Raw genomic sequence first — 20584 nt, forward strand, 5'->3', positions numbered from 1 at the left:
TTTCAGGGTTTGCGTTCGATGAAAACAAAATTTTACGCGGTAATACAAATGAAATAAAATAAAATGGACTGCGTACCTTTGACTAGGAAAAAAAAATCACGTTTGCCGCTTGAGGGAAAGAAAAGCGGGAATCTTAATCTTTCTGAAGTATCTTCTCAAGCGTTGCCAAGAAAGAAATAATGCTCCATAGTGTTTTTGCAGCATCATGTGCCGGCAGCCATGTTAAAATGACATAACATTAACTTCTCTTTACTCTCGGAAACTGAATCTTTTCTCATGAGAAACGATTGTATTGTTCTCGTCATTTAACATGGATACCGTCACGTGATGTTTACGTGCAAAATTGGAACGGAAAAACAATAAATCCTATGACCTATGACCCCTAATTCAATATTTTCAGCATGGATTCTACGAGAAGTAAACCGAGTCGAATGGTGAAATATTTTCATATGATTTGAGTGATGCATCTTGGAGATATCAAGGTTCATACTTCCAGTATGCTAATGAGTGTGCTGTCATAGTAGGCATTTGGGTTTATTTGTCATCATTTTTAAATCAAAACACTGATTACTATGAAAAAACAAATTGGCAATAACCTTTCTATAAACCCTGAGTAAGATAATTATGTTTTATACAGGATATTTTACTACCCCAGTAAATTTTCGTATATTTAATAATGCCTAGTATGACATCACACTCATTAGCTTAATGGAAGTATAAACCTTGATATCTCCAACATGCATCACTCAAATCATATGAAAATATTTTACCATTCGACTATTTACTTCATGTAGAATCAATGCTGAAAATATTGAGTTAGGGGTCACACCCATGAAAAACAACCTAAACGATACAAATGAGTGTTATAAAGTTATTCCATTAAAGATTATTTATTAAGAAATCCAGGACCACAAAAGGTCAAAATGTTACAATGTATGGGGAAAAAAATCTCTTAAAATAACGTCAAAATTATAAGTAAAAATTAGTAAACCAGTCCTCCTCGGTCTCATAGTTTGAGAACCCAAACAAGACCAAGGAGGTCTGGGTATAAGTTTGATGTTTTGTACAAAAATAATGGAAATGTAAACAAAACCTGCGAAGCGCATGATCAATATAACGTTACCTAGCAACGAGTTCCAAAACTCGAACATCAAATCATTGTTGCACACTAATATGTAAGAATTGAAAGACTAATATTTCATAAAAGATAAGATATATCTCACATAAATGAAAGAGATAATAATTTAAAAGGCGTATAACTAGAATATATTAACAAAATATTGGACTAAAAATCACTAAGTATAATAAACTCGGTGAAAACGTACTGCGCATGCTCAGAGTATTGGCGGGAAAATGGCGAACGCGTGCTAAAAACATAAATTTGTAAATACTAAAAAAAGATAAGTTTACTACAAAATTTGCGTTAAAATCTTTTCCGTATTTTTTGTATACCGGTTTCTTTGTCGTATATTCTAAGTAATGCACCCGAAATCTGGAGTATTCCTTCATAAAAACGAAATTTGTTTACTTAGGTTTGGGGAGAATAAAAAAAATCGTTAAGTGTTCGGTCTCTGCTCGTAAATTTTCCGAGTGTGCGCAGTACCCTTTCTTCTGTGTCATTCTAGTAATATTTTTTGTTATCACATACTTTATCTTTGATATATTAATATTAGCGTAGATATAGTAGAGTGCTAACCGTATATTCGTGTAAAAGTTAACTAATAAAATTGTACAAATTAGTGCAAGTAAGTTTTGTAGGAGTCAATGATCTGAACAATTTCTGCAAATTTCTGCAATTTCTTTCAAAGTTTTTCACGAATATATGGTATGCACTATATACTTGTTTAGATATACTTAGTTTAGCATTCTAAAGGAAATATTTTGGCCTGAAATCAAGAGTGTTTTTTTTTCACTACGAGTTTTTGATGCCAAAATAAAAGGCAAAAATGAATCGCAAGTCACTAGCATCGATTACACTTTTTTCCTTTTTTTTGGACAAAATATGCCGTGTTTGTCTTTGCTATTATCCTTCCCTGGAGAATGAGATCCTTTGTTTAACATGTAGTTGTGAACGAGAAGACACACAAATATGGATACGACTCAAACAAAGAATCTTATTCTGAAAAGAATAGCGTCCTACAGAAGTAAATAAATAGATGCACCGACGTTACTGCAGCTAAAATCACCTTATTGTATAGAACGGTCTGAACCCAAGTGAATGAATGTTTATCGAAGTAACAATATTCGTATTATGATCATCCGGGTGGATGTAGTCCTGAGAAGGACTGTTTGAAGTGACTGACGTTTCGACAACCTAAGCGGAATTCATCTTCAGTCCAATCAAACAGTCCTTCTCAGGAGTACATCCAACCAGATGATCATAATACAAATATTGTTACTTCCATATAATCACCTTGAGGCTGAATTCGCACGATTAGGGGGAAATAAATTAGTTCTGATGTAAGTGGGAAACAACCGTGGCCGTGACGTAACTTACCGTCACTAAACTTTGCCTCTGTGATTGGATGATTCACTGACAATGGGAAGCCATTTCAGTCATGTCTTACCGTGTAAGTCAGTACCGTACGTTTCCCACTCATCTCATAACCATTCCATACCATTCTTATGGGAAGCCATTTGAATGTTATGGAATATCGTACCGTGTACGTGCTGTAAGTCAATACCCTAAGTTTCCCACTCATACGATAACCATTCTCATAGGAAGCCATTTCAATGTTATGGAATGTCGTACCGTGTCAGAACCGTATGTTTCCCACTCATACGAAAATCGTTCCATTATCAATTTTTCAATTTAGTAATAAATCAAATAGACCAAAACCCCTTAGAGGCTTTTTCGACACTTTATAATCAATTGTTTTACAGTTTGAAATATTCTTTGGCTGGGACGGGAAGAAAGCCGTCCTTGGAATTCCAGAGATGTCTTCTTCACTACTGAGTCGGGTCTCCGTGGCAGATAATTGTTGATGTCTTCTCTGGATTTCCAAGGATGACGAAAGACTGGAGTAGCGTAAACGAGGATAAGGATGTCCTGTTGTCGTCGCTAGATAAAAACAATACCCTTAAATCCCTTGAAGTCTTTACTCACACACTTTTTATTGCTCGCGGGATCCCTGTGGACAAAAGTGAAGAATGAATCAATGAGAATGTATTGGTGGAAACTCGTACGCAACAAAGCAATAGTCCCCTTCACAGTTCCCTGCGCCATCTTGAAAGGTAGCCGTGCCTTTGCATCGAAGCGAGACAAACGGTGAGCTTGCAATGATAGACACATTGGACAATTATTCACACGTCTCTATCATTGCAAGCTCACCATTCGTTTCGCTTCGATGCAAAGGCACGGCTATCTTTTAAGATGGCGCAGGGAACTGTGAAGGGGACTATTGCACAGTGGGTCCACAAATGCTTGCAATGAGAGAAGTAGAATCAAGAAGTACTAAAACTAACAATGCGCGCAAGGAATTTGGGCTGATAATGTCTCAATGCTCTTCTCATTTTCTTGATATACGGCTATTTCAAAAAAGGGTTGATAACGTGTTGTTGGATGTTGCATACCAAGCCCGAACTGCACTATGGGCGATGTGAATGCAATCAGCGAAATATCACAACGTTATAGAATTTTCCCAAACTTTGTCTGCACGTTTTTTGCGGCATAATTTCTTCTGTGTTGACATTATTTACATTTCTATAATAGATTTTCGCGAACGCGCGCTCTGATTGGCCGAAAAGCTATGTTTTATTAGAGTATAGAAACAGATATGACGTCAAAACCATGCGTTCTATAAAAAATTAAACATAGGAATGACATCACAGGAATTCGGTTTTTCAATTTCAAATTTCAAATATTTATTTATTTTTATTAAAAATTACATCTTTCCTCTAAAAAAGGAAAATATGTGGTTTTGAAGCACATTTGATTGGTACTACATTTCGACGAGTAAAGCTTTCTTTCGTTTATTTGTTAAATGAATACAAAGAGACCATGAGCTCTTGAAACCCGGGGGGGGGGGGGGGGGGTACTCCCCTATATTTGCTATACGGGTATGTGCCGCCCTATAGGGTATGGTTTTTCGGCTTTTGGGTCTGGGGTAGGGTATCATTTTTTGACACTTTGTCTGGGATAGGGTATCATTTTAGTCTGAGATAGGGTTAACGTTTTGGTCGTTTTTGTCTGGCGAATAGGCTACGCTTTCTGCCAACCAAAAACAATAAAAATGTTAGTAAATATTGATCGCAATCGATTGTAAAACCGTATTTTCCGTCTTTTAGTCTGGGATAGGGTGTATAATTCTTAGTTTTAGTCTGGGATAGGGTATGTAAAATTAAAATTTTAGGTCTGGGATAGGGTCAGGGTTTTGAGGTCCTGGCGACACACCCCTACCCAAGTTGGGGTGGTAGTACCCCCTCCCCCCCCCCCCCCCCCCCCCGGATCTTGAAAATACATTTTTGGCTCGTAAGTAACATGCAACCAAAACCTTAACTATCCATTTTTTCTGATAGAGAAAATGAAGCCTGTTTACCAGAAACTATACAATGCTATTTGAGAAAATACTTTATGAAAACCATTTCCAGAACATTTTGTAAAATTTGGCCGAGTACCAAATAATTTAGGAAAGAAAGAAAATAGAGGGTTTTGTATGTATTTATCACTGGAGGCCTTAATGGCCTCGTTTGGTGCATTTTCAAAACTTCAAATGCTCACATCTTGTCAAGGATAGCCACATAGAAAAGTTGTCGTTCCGCTCGAGCCGTTTCTTTTACCATATAACGAATGTACTTAACATATTTGGAAATTGGAATATAACTTTCTTTACTAAAGGCGAATTTCTTGCTCAAAACTGCTCAAACTTACAGTAAATCGAGTGAAAACATCACTAACTAGTCGGCCATCTTGGTTTTGGCCGAAAAAGGACTGGAAATGTGTAGGGGAGGGGAGCGTGGTTTGTCACGACAGGAAGCCCGCGAATGACAACAATTGTTTGATATGGACTTCAAAAACATTGATTTTTAATGTTTATGCAAATTAGCAGCAGCCATTTTTGAAAGCCGTGTATCTTACCAAACAAGGATTGACATATTTTACACTCATCAAAGATCAATACCAAGCGACTTGTAATACGCTCTACAACACAAAAACAGATCTACTGTTAGTATAGGTAATAGGACTACATGTCTGTCCAATTTGGAAATAATTGGATGAAAAAAATTCCGAGAACTGACAAAATTGGAAGAGTCCGATACGGGCCGAGTCCAATTTGGAAGTCAGAGGAATATTTTGAATTCAATTATTTCCAAATTGGACAGACATGTAGTCCTATTGTAGATTAATTATATCATTCCAAACTATACTAGACTGATTCCATAACTCATAGTTTTCCCTCGAAAGAATGCGAATGGAAACGATCCAAATGAATCTTTAATTTGGACAGGAAAGAGAATTTGAAAATAATACAATAGTTGCTTATGTGGGATTATAGAGTGATGATACAATTATCAGAAGAATTACAGTGGATTGAAAAATAGCCAAGTCAGTTTTGTACATCGAGTCATCGTGGTAAATATTAACGAGAGTCTTTTAGAATTCAAAACTAGGCTAAACCAACATGTTCTACCTATTGTGGCCAATACATCGCTTATCGTAGAAATACAGAATACTTTTCTTTACTTTGAATAGTCATTTGCAGCTCGAGTCGTAGAGGTAAATTATATCAAGTCTTTTAGAAGCCAAAACTAGGCTAAACCACCATGTTTTACCTATTGTGGCCAATACATCGCTATTCGTAGAAATACAGAATACTTTTCTTTACTTTGCATAATGATTTGCAGCTCGAGTCGTAGAGGTACATATAACGAGAGTCTTTTAGAAGCCAAAACCAGGCTAAGCGAACATGTTCTACCTAATATGTGTAGCCAATACGTATTTTTTGTAGAAATACAGAATAATTTGCTTTAAATTCGCCTTATAATTCGACACATGCAACATTGCACGCAACAAATCTGAATGAGGAGTGACACACGTTGCAACGAAACACGCAACATCGTTTCAATATGGCGTCTCCTTGCTATGCTAAGACTTTTGGTCAGCGGTTTTCGTTTTAGCGCAACCTGATTGGCTAAAAATGTCAAAATATTGCTAGCGATGTTGCAGAAGCTGAGCAAGCTTTAACTGATCTTGAAACGTTGCGTGCAACATGTTTCAGGGGTGGAAAAACGCTGCAACAATCCTGTTGAGCGCAATGTATACTCGTTTTTTTCGTAAGACAGCCTTCTTGAGGTGTTAATTGATGGTTATCAAAACAAAAGACCTCTAGTAGTCTAGCCAATCGAAATACAGAAATTGTAATAGTCTATTGGTTTGTATACACCTAATTGAAAAAACGTAGTCGGGTTCGAGAAGGTCATATCATCGAAGCTAAGACCGAAAGGGATTTTGGGTACTCCGAAATTTGTATTATATTTGCATATAGACATGTAAAAATGCACAGTAGAGCAAAGTCGGTCGACCTAGATTAACAGCATGCCAAAGCCATGATGCATAAATGTGCACAGGAAGGGAAAACTACAATACGCATGAAATTAGCATAATTGTTTGTCTTCCCATGCTCCCCTTCGGTCTTAGCTTTGATGATCTAGCCTTTTTTTGAACCCGACAACGTTTTTCAATTAGGTGTATACTACTTACGCCCTATCAGCTTCACGTATAGCGTCGCTGATCGCTCGTCTTTCTTCCCTTAACGAATCCCTGCAAGATTAGAATTATAAAATAACATTGATTAATGCAAGGCGAAAACAATGTTTCAAAATAGGGACCTTATTTCATTGATTTAAGTATTTCCTACCAGTAAACATTCACTTCCCCTCAGAGACTTATTGAAATGCTTGATACTGAATGTTCGTAGTGAATAATTCTTTACACAAATACATAGAAGGCATACAAACAGACAATACATATAATGATGCAATTTGACTTTAGTTTTAGAGATATTTGAGTACAAAATCCTGGACTTCACTTCTAAATGCAGTGGGTAGTGCGGATAGCTCCACTCCTTCCCTCTAGAGGAGCTTCATTAAATTGACAATTGCTTTGCCCTCAAGCTACAAACCTCAGGATGTCGAGGGAGTCCACACTTTCATCATCTGAATCTCCTTTTAACTAAAAATAGAACAAGACATAAAATTATACTTAGAACAGGTTTGAAATTTTTAAGAAGGTTAATTTATTCCTTTTTTCCATTCAGGAAAAAATGTTGGAAAAATGGCGAGGGCACAAGTTTTTTTTTATCTATTCTCAAACGATGTGTGTAAAAATGATCAAGGTTCATTGGACTACATTTAAAGCTGAATCAAACTTGAAACATAAATTAACAACTATGCAGCTTGTATTGAAAACAAATTTGTTAAAAAGTTTAAACGCGCCAAGAACAAGGTCTTACTCGACACTCTTTGTGTAATGGCTGCGTACATCACAAAGGAAGACAGTTAAAATGCGTGACACATACCGAACTTGCGTACAACATGGTACATTTGTACAGAGCCAGGCAGTTAAAGTGCGTGACAGGGCCGTGCTTGACGCATACAGATTGTGCGCAACTCAGACCTTTGCGCGTTACGCAAAGACTGCTATCGACTGCGTGCAAAATGGTGCAATATTGCAAAGCCATGTAGTTATCGTGCGTGACACAGCTGTGCGTGACACATACAGACCATTCGTGCAACACTGTATTTTCTACACACTGTGTAGAAGCGGTAAACTGGTGAAGCAGTAAAGTGGTATTGCATTTCTGTGGTATCAGAACTGATCATGAGCCACGGCACGGTAATAAACCGTTATCAACGGTATCCATTCACAGTGCGCGAATTGAGAAGGATAAAAAAACCATAGATCGACTCAAGGGAGAGACCCAACAACCTTTGCTCACATATAATGCGAAGACCCCAGAGATGAGACGTAACGCAATAGCAGCGCACACTTCCCGTGCTTCTTAACCAACTATTACCCATTCCGCGGTTAAGGAAAAAACTGGGTCAAGTTTGCGTGCAGTGCATTATGGGTATGCTTTAGGGCACAAAATAGACGCCATCTTGGAAATATGTTCCACAATGCACTGCAGTGTCAACTCAACCTAGATTTTTCTTTTCTTTTCTTTTCGGAATGGTTAATATAGCAACAGAGCCGTAACCAGGAGGGGGGAGCACAAGGGTGCACGTGCACCCCCCGATAAAAGCTTAAGGTCCGCTCATCCATCTCCTTTTTTTCTTTTTTTGCACGTGCACTCCCCCCCATAAAAGCTTAAGGTCCGCTCATCCATCTCCTTTTTTGGTTCTGCTTTCTTTTGTTTAACTTTTTTTTTCATTTTGGTTCTGCAAATTATTGCCTGTGCACCTCCCTGCAAGATCCCTAGTTACGCCACTGAGTTGGTAATAAAAAAAAAAACCATCAATGATCCGATTTTATTCGATGTGCACCCTCCCTGTAAAAGTTCTGGTTACGGCCCTGAGCAACACCAACAAAGAGAACCAAATAGCTAATAAAATAATCAAAGAAAAAAACAAAAACAAAAACAAAAAAAAATCCAGTAAACTAAAGTTACCATCAAACTTCTATCTTTAGTATCTAGGATTCTTTCCACTCGTTCTTGTATGCGGTCAGACGCTCCAAGAGCAGCCTTCAGGTTTGGAGAATAGCGCGTCTTAAAGCGCAGCAATGGATCGCTGAATTTCTTGTTAGTAGTCGAAGAGGAGATGTTAAGATCGTCAAGAGCGTAACGAAGGCTTCGTGATGGACTTGATGGTCGGCTAGAGTAACTAAGGGACATAGGCTCTGTTATTGAACGATGGTGCTTGCGCGAGGAGGAATATGTAGGGAAATCTTCGGAATACTTCCACGCTGTGTTTAAGAACAAAAACGAAATATTAAATGACGGGACAAAAAAAAAGATCAAAGTAAGTAAGATCAAAAGAACAAACAGAATAACCCGACAAAAACGAATATTCATCTTGAAATTGTTGAACACTAATTGTACTCCGTGGCACTTGTAGAATCGAACTGCAATTTGCCCTTGATTCACTAATGTATGTGATGTTGAGTCCAGGAATCACACCTTAGACCCCAGAGGTGAAAGGTGAGTGCACTACCCCTACACCACCCTTGATTCACTAATGTATGGATGTTGAGTCCAGGAATCACACCTTAGACCCCAGAGGTGAGAGGTGAGTGCACTACCCCTACACCACCCTTGGTTCACTAATGTATGTGATGTTGAGTCCAGGAATCACACCTTACACCCCAGAGGTGAGAGGTGAGTGCACTATCCCTTCACCACCCTTGATTCACTAAAGTATGTGATGTTGAGTCCAGGAATCACACCCTAGACCCCAGAGGTGAAAGGTGAGTGCACTACCCCTACACCACCCTTGATTCACTAATGTATGTAATGTTGAGTCCAGGAATCACACCCTAGACCCCAGAGGTGAGAGGTGAGTGCACTACCCCTACACCACCCTTGATTCACTAATGTATGTGATGTTGAGTCCAGGAATCACACCCTAGACCCCAGAGGTGAGTGCACTACCCCTACACCACCCTTGATTCACTAATGTATGTGATGTTGAGTCCAGGAATCACACCCTAGACCCCAGAGGTGAAAGGTGAGTGCACTACCCCTACACCACCCTTGATTCACTATTGTATGTGTTGTTGAGTCCAGGAATCACACCCTAGACCCCAGAGATGAGAGGTGAGTGCACTACCCCTACATACCCTTGATTCACTAATGTATGCAATGTTGAGTCCAGGAATCACACCCTAGACCCCAGAGGTGAGAGGTGAGTGCACTACCCCTACACCACCCTTGATTCACTAATGTATGTGATGTTGAGTCCAGGAATCACACCCTAGACCCCAGAGGTGAGAGGTGAGTGCACTACCTTATCTTCTCAAAGGTTGCACGCAAACAGAGAAACAATATGCAAGTTAATGACAAATGATCTAGATAATAGAAAACCGTTTGTAACACTCACAAGGTAAAGGCTCAACAGCTGACATCCCAAGCCTCGAGGACTGACTGAGTCTCGTAGGAGAGGTAGATCTTGGTCTTCGGGAAGGTGACTTCGAACGGCTTCGTCTCATCTTAGGACGAGTAAAAGAACCAAAGTCACGACTTTCCAACAATTTTTCATCCTTATGGCGAACTACAAACCGATCCTTGTGACTAGTTAATGTATCATCTACTCTAGGGGTGCTGGAAAATTGGCGGCGCGTAGGCGAAGGGGAGCGGGATCTAGTTCTGGACCTGGATGGGCTGAGGGAGCGTCGACTGGTTTTAAACATGCTGTCTGTCAGACCTTCCTCCATGCCAGAATCCTGAAATGGATGATAGTGCGTGCATCTGAGTTTAGGCTGCATTCATAATGTATGGCAAAGGGGGTGGGGGCGGGTGAAATCATTAAATGACAAAAAATTCTTAAGATCCCCCGGTGAAGTCCCCCAAAAAACAACTTTCGCCCCCCCCCCTGGGCAATCTCTCTTAGCTTCTTCTAAAAATTTTGCATCCCCCCAATTCTCTGAAACTTTTTTCAACCCCCCCCCCCCCCCCACCATTTTACTGGTAAAAATTTTTCCCATCCCCCTAAATTTCTCCGGCCCCCCCCCCTGCCATACATTATGAGCGCAGCCTTAGTGACCTATCTGATTACATTATAGTATGTTCCTCATCTTTTGGTGTCGATTGGTGATTTGGTCTGTTATCTTTGTGGAAGGTAGTGTGGTGTTATATGGTATTGTATAGCATGGCACTGTATTGTCTTATCATGTGATTTGGTCTGTTATCTTTGTGGTAGGTAGTGTGGTGTTATATGGTATTGTATAGTGTGGTACAGTATTGTCTTATCGTGTGATTTGGTTTGTTATCTTTGTGGAAGGTAGTGTGGTGTTATACTGTATCGTAAAGTATGGTATGGTGTGGTTTGGTATGGTGTTGATGATCTAGATTAGCAATGACAGTGATTAGAGTATTTATTCTGATGCTGTTTATCAATTTTTTTCTCTTGTAGGTGTTAGTAATAATTAGTTTTAGCTCTTTATCTTTCCAAATCATGCATCGATCTCACAAAAAACTCAAACAAAGGCCATTTGTCATACAGCAAACAAGGTGCATTCTGGTCTTGCTTGGGTATGTCAGGCTTTGTCAAATTTGCCTTTATTTATCCACTTAGAAACTGGACCAAAATCACCTTTTATTGCTTCTGTTAATGGAAAAACCTAGTGAGCCTTGTATGCCAAATTATGTTAATGTTTGTTTAAATGACTACCATGGCTGACCATCCTGACAGACAGCAATATTCTTTTCCAGACCACAAATTCTACCCCATAACTTGGGAGGATGCGACAAAATCACAAACTAAAAGGTAACAGAAATACTTACTGAAGAGTTGAAGTCATCTGGGTCTGGCACTTCTTTAATGGTTGTCTTGGTGGAGAATTCAAGTCTTAATGGTTGGCCCTGAATAAAGAAATATGGATGCACAAAAATTTTGAAATTAGGCTGAGTTTATAAGGTAAAATTAGGTAAAGACTTCTCCTCTTGATGATGTAGCCATTCCTTATAGATACCCCCCTCGGCATTTTGTTAGGTTATCTCCATTGAGAATGTACTGAGAATGCTTTTAGCCCATACTATGGCAATATTTACTATTAAAGGGGGACTAGCACAAAAATCTTCAGAAACTTAATTTGGCTGAAACTTCAATGGAGTAATCTTTAAGGGTCTAATAATCACTGGTTAAAGTTTTTTCCCTATATTCCAATGGGAAGTATCATATTTTTATAATGAATTTTTTAGGTGTCTGATGTCATACTCTCAAAATGCTATGAGCATTGCTTCATACATTTCTTTGTAAATAACTTCATGTTTTACTCTTTCTATTAAACCCAAAGGTCCGCTTAGGGACTTAATGTACATAACTTGTGGTTAGAATCCTTTTATGATACTTTTTCTTCAATACCGAGTATAAAACTAGCGGATAGTTTGATTACGAAATACAAAGAAATGTTTAGTGTTGAGTGTATGACGTCACAGACTCCTATAAAAATTTGTTAAAACATAATACTTCTCATCTGAATATCAGCAAAAAAACTTTAACCAGTGATTATTATTTCTTTAAGGGTTATTCCAGTAAAGTTTCAGCTGGATAAAAATTTGGATGATTTTTGTGCTAGTCCCACTTTAAGTGTTGATACAGTTATTATTTTTTATTTTGAGATGCTGAGACCAGAGATTTTAATGCATCGCTTGTTACTTACCGTTATTCTGATGGGGTTAAAGAGAGACGTCTTGAACAGTGTTAGTTCCCTTCCTGTCCCTGGGTAAGGAGCCACTGCTGGGTAAAGGTAGTCTCTTGCATTGTTGGCATAGTGACCAATGACATAACCATCTGAAACGAAATGAACAATAATTTACGGCATTACAGTCAAAATGGCTCAAGCTTTAAAAAACAAAAAAAAAGCCTAATTCATTCGCATTGGTGAGTGCGAAAGGAGATATTGAGGTTTATAGCCCTATCGTGAATATCTCCTAGGATCGAATTAGAATTACCCCCCCTGGATTCCATTAATGCTCATTATTCGAATATTGAAACTTATTATTCTTTCCGAGAATAATGACCAATCCAAAACTGGCATTGTAATTGGATTAGGGTGTTCCTTATATGGAATGGTCAAATTAGAATTCAAGTTTTGAATTGGCTATTATTTTGAATCCTGAGTGTTGGTATTTTTGTAAAGAACAATAAGTTTCATTACTCGAAAAAACTAAATCATTAATGGAATCTAAGGGGTAAGCTTGAACTGTTTTGACTGTAAGTTTTTTACTTCATAAATACATAGTTGACAGCTTAGTAAATATTCCACATAGCTTTTGTGGGTCATAGAGATAAAAGAAAATCTTACTTGAGCCAAAACAAAAACCTTAATGTGAGCATTTCTTGGAGTGGCGTATGTCGAAAATTCATTTCAAGTGCTGAGGCTTTAACTCCAAATCTCTAAATTGCTACTCAAACAAATGCCTTTACAGACAATAGATCTGATGGATCCAAGCACAAGAAGCAATGCACAACAGAAAAAGAATGCAATAGCTAAGTGAGACAACATTTTTTTGCTGAGAAGTTTGACAGACAGTAACAAAGCCAATTCAAGAATTTGAGTGACAGACAGAAAGCCTATGTAAATAGAAACCTTAGCTTATCTTCCAAATCTTCCTCAAAGCCTTAGTAAAGCTTATTTTTACAAACTTCAGAAATATATAGAAAGTAAAGGTCAGACACATGAAGATGAAGACGAGGTAGAAAAAGTGAAATTAGAGAAGGCAATTAAAGAAAATGTTGTTTAATTGTGAAATATCTTATCCGTAAGTTTCTTACATCAAAACTTGTTTAGAAAATTAAAATATATGGATAATACTTAAGGTTTTGATATAAGAAGCTAGAGCTTAGGAGTTTAAGAATTAGAAGAATTAATTTAGACGCTCTTTAAGCTTGTGAAACTGTGTAATTAAAAAGAGATTTTAAGTGTAAATACTAAGGGTTCAACTGCTTCGTTTCGTAACAAGCTGGTCAGAGAAACTTTTGTGGTCTTAATTAGCAAGAAACAAAAGCATTTAGAGTAAATTAGTTAAGATTACAAAGTAAAACACCCACAGGAACTTAAAAGAAAAAATTATAATCAAAATTATCAAAATGTGAATTATGCATAATTGAAAATACCTGAGATATAGTCGTCGTGTTGTCTTAGTTCTATCAAAATATCTTCGCCTGAGGATTGAAAGAAAATGTTAGAAGGAAATAATAAAAGGTTTAAAGTTAATAGTCTTGAAATGAAGCTTTTCGTTCAACATGGCGGACGCCAAAGAAAGTGAAAGTTTCACGATACCTTTGAGATGAATCGAGACATAAGCAGGATCTTGGCAGCTTCTAAAAACCTAGGTAAACGAAGCTTGAGTATTAGGGTTTTCTGTGATAAATTATTAAAGAGATCGGATAATTTGTTGTGGTTAAATGATCGCTTTTTAGACGTACCCTTTCGAAGCGAAGTCTTTCGTGGAAGAAGAGAGGAAACGTTGGAGGTACAGACTTTGTGTTCACTTCCAATCCCATACAGTTAACTTTCAAGTACACATATCCATAATCCCGTAGAAAAGTCCCAGGACATGTTACCTAAATATAAATTAGATTTACGATGATCATTTAGCACAAAAAGAAATCCAACTTCGAACGAGAACACACTTCGCATAGCGTCGTTAGCAACCAAGTCAAACTCTAAAATTCCGAGCTCAAATCTGCAAAATATTCTCACCGTATGGATGTCTAGCTCTACTATGACCTTCATTGCTTTCCTAGGCATCTTGGGTTCAAATTTCTTCGAATTCGAGCGGTATTTTCTCCTATTTTTTTGTCAATAAAGTGTGTGAGTATATGACTGCAATAGTGTCTGTAGTCCACGCTCGATCAGGCAACGCGTCTCAGCGGGAAGACGCGAAAACCTGTAAACAAAAACCAACCAATCACAGCGCGATAATCACAAAGATTCATTAAAACGAACACATTACCAAATTATTCATTTTGACTACGTCACAGTGCTCTAAATAAGCCATTAGAATTCAGTATACATTCTACATTCCTTAATGTGTATTTAAAATTTAAACAATTTATTTTTAGCAATAAACATTTATTTTAGAAATGATATTTTGGAAACCTTTTAGGTCATGTGTCATGAATAGTTAGAAGATATAACTAGCTAAAAACTAGTGTGAGCTGCGTCGGTGTTTCTAATGAAACAGTAATGATGAAAAGGTAAATTATACACCGTGAAAAGATGAAAAAACTTACTGAAGTTTCGGACGCTAGTCCTTCGTCGGAGTAAAAGCTTTTAGCGTCCGAAACGTCAGTAAGTTTTTTCATCTTTTCACGGTGTATAATTTACCATTTCATCGTTCCTTTTTCTTGGCTCAAATACGCGAATCATTCTTTTTGTTTTAGAACAATTAAGTTAATCTTTGTTTTTAGCAATTATGTTTGTAATTATTTCGCAATGAATTGTAATCGTATACAAGAAGTATGTATTTTTTAGTGTTTTTATATAGCAATTTTTTTTCGAGTATTATAACGTAAAAGATTTCAATAAAACTGCCGGATATTTCACATACAAAAATATATAAGTATGATTGGTGTCCAGGCACTTAAAAACCGCTGAAAAATCTACAAGATTTTATTGAAGAACCATACGCGTTTTGAGCTTCAACAGGGCAAAACCCTCAAATTTTGCACGGGACTCTCTATTTTTTAATAGCTTATTCGAAAAAACTCCTGAAATGCTAGGTTATATCAACATTCTAGAAAAAGTAAATTTTTCTAACACATGAAAAAATAGATTTTTGTAGGGATTTTTGTTCGACTTTATGAGATTTTTTAATAGCACCGAAACTACAAAATATGACAAATCAATGTGTCTCTTTGTCTTTTTGTCGAAAATATCCATGTATTATTGTAGAATGATTGACTAGCCGTCATTCGTGCAATCATAGAGTCTGCAAATAACTATATTCTTATGAATCTTAATTTTTTTCTAATCACTTCCGGTGGCGCGATTTTTACTTCAAAAGCTCGTGCGTAGTATAGGCTTTCATTAAATGCTGACAAGAGAATATTAAGTAAGATCAGAGAACACATCTCCCATACATGGGTCTGTAACCATGAAAGTTTCTTGAAAATCTATTTTTAGCTGCGCGCGCAAGCCTGAGCTATTTTTAACATGCGATCCCTTATTGCTGCTCAGAGTTGTAGTGACTTCTATGCGAGCTAAAAATGTTTAGTTCCCGACGAGAGAAATGCCTTCAAAATTAGTAAAAAGTTGAAATGATTAAAGTATCATGTGTTCTTCATGGACGAATTAAACATTAACTTAACAAGTGATGTAAAAGAACATCGAAAAAGATCAAATCAGGATGGTTTTCAGTCATATACAAACAAGCGCTAAAAACAGCGAAGACTTCTTGGGAAAGGAAACCACAATAAAAAATACGATGAGAATAGCGAAAAACCTACAGTGAATACAGCCAAAAAAGCATTTACCGTTGTGTTTTCTATAGTAATTAAGAAGACGATGAACAAGACCAGTATTTTGTTTCACACACGAATCAGAAAAACTATTTGCACCGAAATGTGCCGAAGAAAATTTTCTGTTTTCACAGAGGAAAAAACTACAAGAGGCACTGAAGTGATTTTTCACGATTATTAAATATGTTTAGCTTGCCAAAATACGGTGTGTCAGTTTATGCAAAAGACATTGCCCATTTTGAAAAGGAGAATTTCAAATTTTGCACCATGAATTTTCGCTCCGCCTCAATGTTCAGGTGTTTTTTTCATAACTTTTCAACTTCTAAAGTCCCAAACAGACAATAGAAATACAATCACAATATCGGCGAAGTACAAAAAGTGAATCAAACTTAGTATATGAGGATTCAAACTAATAAAAAAGAGATTATTTTCACCTGATTGAAGGGCATTTTTAAATACTTGCGATTTTTTCTGCCAGATGCTCTCAGTTCGGCGTATTTGTGCCTTTATGTTTAATTCTTCTATTCCGAGCAGCTTGACTGTTTTCAGCTATCTTAAAAGCTCTTCTTTTTACTGGTAAACAACTGATTCCAACAGTAAATGCTAAATTTTCTCTCAAGTCTAAAGTTTTTTAAACTCTTGACTCAGTGAATTCAACAAGTTTGTTCATCGAAAATCCGGCTCCAATCTACCTTCATTTTAGATGTCCATTAGATAACTTGTCGTTTTGAAAACACTGAAGTTCAGGTCAGAAGTACGTGTTCTTGGGATGCAGCAATATTAACTGTATTTCAGTTTAGGTGGAGAATTGTGGAATAACTTACAGTCTCATCTATAACTGCAATAAACTCCAAAATGATTGAGTCTCAATCGAGCGACCATTGTTTTGATTTAAAAACAAGCTTGAATGATGTTGTCTCAGCTGATTATTTTTTACATATGCTGTTTATGGATTCTTTCAAAAACCTTTCAGAATTTCTCAAGGAATTCCTCTAAACACATTTTCTCGTCAAATTGAATAAAGTTTGGTTTTTCAACTACGTGAAGCTTGATTTGTCACTGCCGATCTCTTGTGTACCTATGACATCACTACAACTCTGACCAATCAAGATTCGCATGCTAAAATAGCTCAGACTAGCGCGCGGAGCTAAAAATAGATTTTCAAGAAACTTTCATGGGTCACAGGGATATGCTCTCTTACTTCATATTCTCTTGATGCTGATTATCTCGAAAACAAACTCGGGAAAAGTAGGCTGTCACATTAAGCTTTTAGTCGTTCTAGCGTTTTCGCACTGTGAATTGGGAACACTTTTCACTCACTCGACTAGCCTGCGTAGCCAGGCGTTCTTCAGTTAAAACTAAAAAGACCCTGAAGAACGCCTGGCTACGAAGGCTATCACTCAACATACGACTAATACACGAAGGAAGGAAGGAAGGAAGGAAGGAAGGAAGGAAGGAAGGAAGGAAGGAAGGAAGGAAGGAAGGAAGGAAGGAAGGAAGGAAGGAAGGAAGGAAGGAAGGAACGAACGAACGAACGAACGAACGAACGAACGAACGAACGAACGAACGAACGAACGAACGAACGAACGAACGAACGAACGAACGAACGAACGAACGATAAAATATCGTAAGCAGTTGCAAACAGAGCAACCAAGTTGACCAGCCAGTACGCGGGACTTCGGTTAACATCGGCTATCATCGCCATGCGCCGCTAGCTGTGCACCTGGGATCCGAAAGTAATCCGAAGTTTTACAACCCTTACGCCGGGGTAAATTTTATGTCAGTTATATCGTATGTCATTTAACTATATTTTTCGCTAGTTAAATAGGATATGAAGTATATCTCAGCGCGGTAAACTCGATGGCATAGTGTCTACTGCTTATTAATAGCGGAGCTCCCGCGCGGGCCTTCTAAAAAATGGTAAACCATCGAGTTGATTTTTCACGGTTTGGCTGACGTCACTTCCGTCCGTACGTCCATACGTCCGTCCGTCCGGGCGTGTACACAACACAGGAATCCCGCTTGATATCAAAGCAAAACTACTCACAAATGCGGCTCTCAAATGCACAGAAAAAATCGCTTTAGGACAAGTCATGGACCTTAAACAATTATAAAAACACTTTCATGTATTCAAAGATGGATCAAGAAGTGTTCTTCAATAATTCAGGTGTGTGTTTTTTTAGCAAACAATCGTATATATATGTATTTTTTTGACAAGCATTTTGCTCGACGAATCGAGAAATCAAAGACTTTCTCTCAAAACTTTTAAAATTTCTATAGATAAGATTAATTTATTTTAATGCTGGAGGAAATATAACATGAAGAGCATATTACAACAAATATTCGTCCTTTATTTAGCTTTGTAAATCTTTAACAATTGGTTGTTTTTAAGCAGCTATCGTATGTTTTTCGTTCAAGAAAAAGCTTTGTTCGTCTCCTATCGCGGGGTCCAGTCGGCAAAACGAAGAAGGCTTTTAGATATCTTTTTACACGGATAGACTACTAGACTTTATTTATTTACATTCATATTTTAACAGGAAGCTTCTTCACTTATAAATGTGATTTTCAAGAAGGTCCTGATAAATAAGATATTTTGACAATAATATGCAAAAAGAGAATTTGGAGGTTGAATATCGAAACCAGCTCGTTACTGAAAAGTCAACATCATTATTACTAGTATGTAAAATTGTAAAAGATGAAAAGTTCAAATTATTTAGGTTTACAGGTTTAAAAGAAATTCGATTTAAAATGGTTGATATTAGAATATTGTTTAAGAGTGTCACTCAGATTGTTCCATTCTTTCATGGCTTGAAACTGCATTGATTGTTTTCCTCCAAAAAAATTGAAGATTTTTTCCCCGATCTTAATTTTACCTTTCAGTTTCATTCAGATTGTTCTACCTGTGACTTCCGTATCGGGAGGTCCGCTTTTAGGCAGTGCCTAAATATATATATTATGCAGTAGACACAAAAATAAACCAGACCAAAAATTCGAGTAAACGAACCGCTAAATTTACTCATTGCTCTTACCAGTTGTACTCGTATTTTATCTTTAAAGTGCCTATCACCCTTCTGACAATATTCTCAGTATTGATTCTACATGGGGTAAGATGTTGAATAGCCCGAAAAAATTACATGGTTGGAACGCTGCTTCTTGAAGTTATGAAGGTTTTTCACGCCATATGCTAATGCTGTGACGTATGAGGAGTAATCATTTAATATACAAAACACTACTGGTACAATAAATTAAATTTGAAATACGTCATTGTTTTCCTCATTGCTCTTATAGAAATGATTGCAAGTTAGTTTTCCCATAGAAGCCGGTGTTTCGAATTACGAGGAACAACAAATAACCATAAATGCCTCCTCATGCGTCACAGCATTCAAGGTGAGGTTGGTTTATTGACCAGGGAGGTCAGAAACGAGTATCGACCAGTGAGATTGGTTTATCGACCAGGGAGGTCAGAAACGAGTATCGACCAGTGAGGTTGGTTTATCGACCAGGGAGGTCTAAAACGAGTATCGACCAGTGAGGTTGGTTTATCGACCAGGGAGGTCTGAAACGAGTATCGACCAGTGAGGTTGGTTTATCGACCAGGGAGGTCAGAAACGAGTATCGAAAGAAAATTCCGGATGCAGCGCAGGCTAAGAAAAGCTTGAAGAGGTTCAAAATTCAAAGATGGAAAATTACCTATTTTTAAAGGAAATTCCACACGACGAAGCACTGTTAAGGACTCAACCGGTTTATTCGAGTTGCCATATTTGAAATTATGCGTTCGGTGTGTGTAATGAAATAGAGAGAATTTGAAGAGAAAAATACCAAGGGCACTTGATATTAATTTATGCTTAATTCAATGTGCCCGCATTCCTCCAGTTATTTCTTCAGCGGTATTTTCAAAACACCCGAATATGAATATGCTGGGTGTCGGATTTGTCACGTGACCAGCCAACGCCAGGGTCTTCTCTCCTCTGCGTGAGAAGGCCCTGGGAACGAGGTTGAGATTACAGTGTTATAGGTTGCTATCAATAGACGTCACTTCCGGTAATAGCTCTTTTTTGATGGCTTGTAGAATCCTGGAGGTTGTTTTGATCTCTCGTTTTCTGGTTTGATGTCGTGAAAATAGTCAAATACAATAGTTTGAAGACTTATTTTGATATGTTTTGACTTAGAATCCGCTTGGTTGCCCCCCAGTCAACTCCAAAAAGTCACGTGATTGATAGTAAGCAATTGGAGAAACCTCGGCAAAGACAGACACATTCTATCGGCACATTACGAAGTATATACGTTATGTAGGAGACTAGGAACTACACCTTTTGCTGTTCATTAACCGCAAAGGAATATTCATTAAAGCGAAGAAGCATTGTCATTAGAGCGAACAGGCATACAATAAGGCGAACGGAGTCTCAATAGTGCGATGGAACGTTCATTAAGAAATTTAGCATTGAATTTGATGAATTGA

At 37.6% G+C, this 20584-nt stretch overlaps 1 protein-coding gene across 2 annotated transcripts; it reads right to left on the reverse strand.

Annotated features, from left to right (window-relative positions):
• Nucleotides 1-871: 871 nt before the first annotated feature.
• LOC116297341 (uncharacterized) lies at nucleotides 872-14546 on the reverse strand. 2 transcript variants are annotated; one of them, XM_089026882.1, is made up of 12 exons: nucleotides 14366-14546; nucleotides 14089-14226; nucleotides 13943-13991; nucleotides 13777-13824; nucleotides 12320-12450; nucleotides 11442-11519; nucleotides 10039-10147; nucleotides 8610-8905; nucleotides 7122-7171; nucleotides 6701-6760; nucleotides 5078-5140; nucleotides 872-3131 (listed from the first exon to the last, which is right to left on the reverse strand). In XM_089026882.1, the coding sequence occupies exons 1-11, from the start codon at nucleotides 14411-14413 to the stop codon at nucleotides 5107-5109; spliced, it is 1041 nt and encodes a 346-aa protein (XP_088883008.1). In that variant the 5' UTR covers nucleotides 14414-14546; the 3' UTR covers nucleotides 872-3131; nucleotides 5078-5106. The 2 variants fall into 2 exon arrangements, with proteins under 2 accessions (XP_088883008.1, XP_088883007.1); XM_089026881.1 differs by having other exon boundaries at nucleotides 10039-10381.
• Between the last annotated feature and the right edge of the window lie 6038 nt (nucleotides 14547-20584).

This window comes from Actinia tenebrosa, unplaced genomic scaffold, assembly GCF_029948245.1.
Source record: "Actinia tenebrosa isolate PJP-AT-01 unplaced genomic scaffold, QUT_ActTen_1.0 PGA_scaffold10__47_contigs__length_13832649, whole genome shotgun sequence".
NCBI lineage: Eukaryota > Metazoa > Cnidaria > Anthozoa > Actiniaria > Actiniidae > Actinia > Actinia tenebrosa.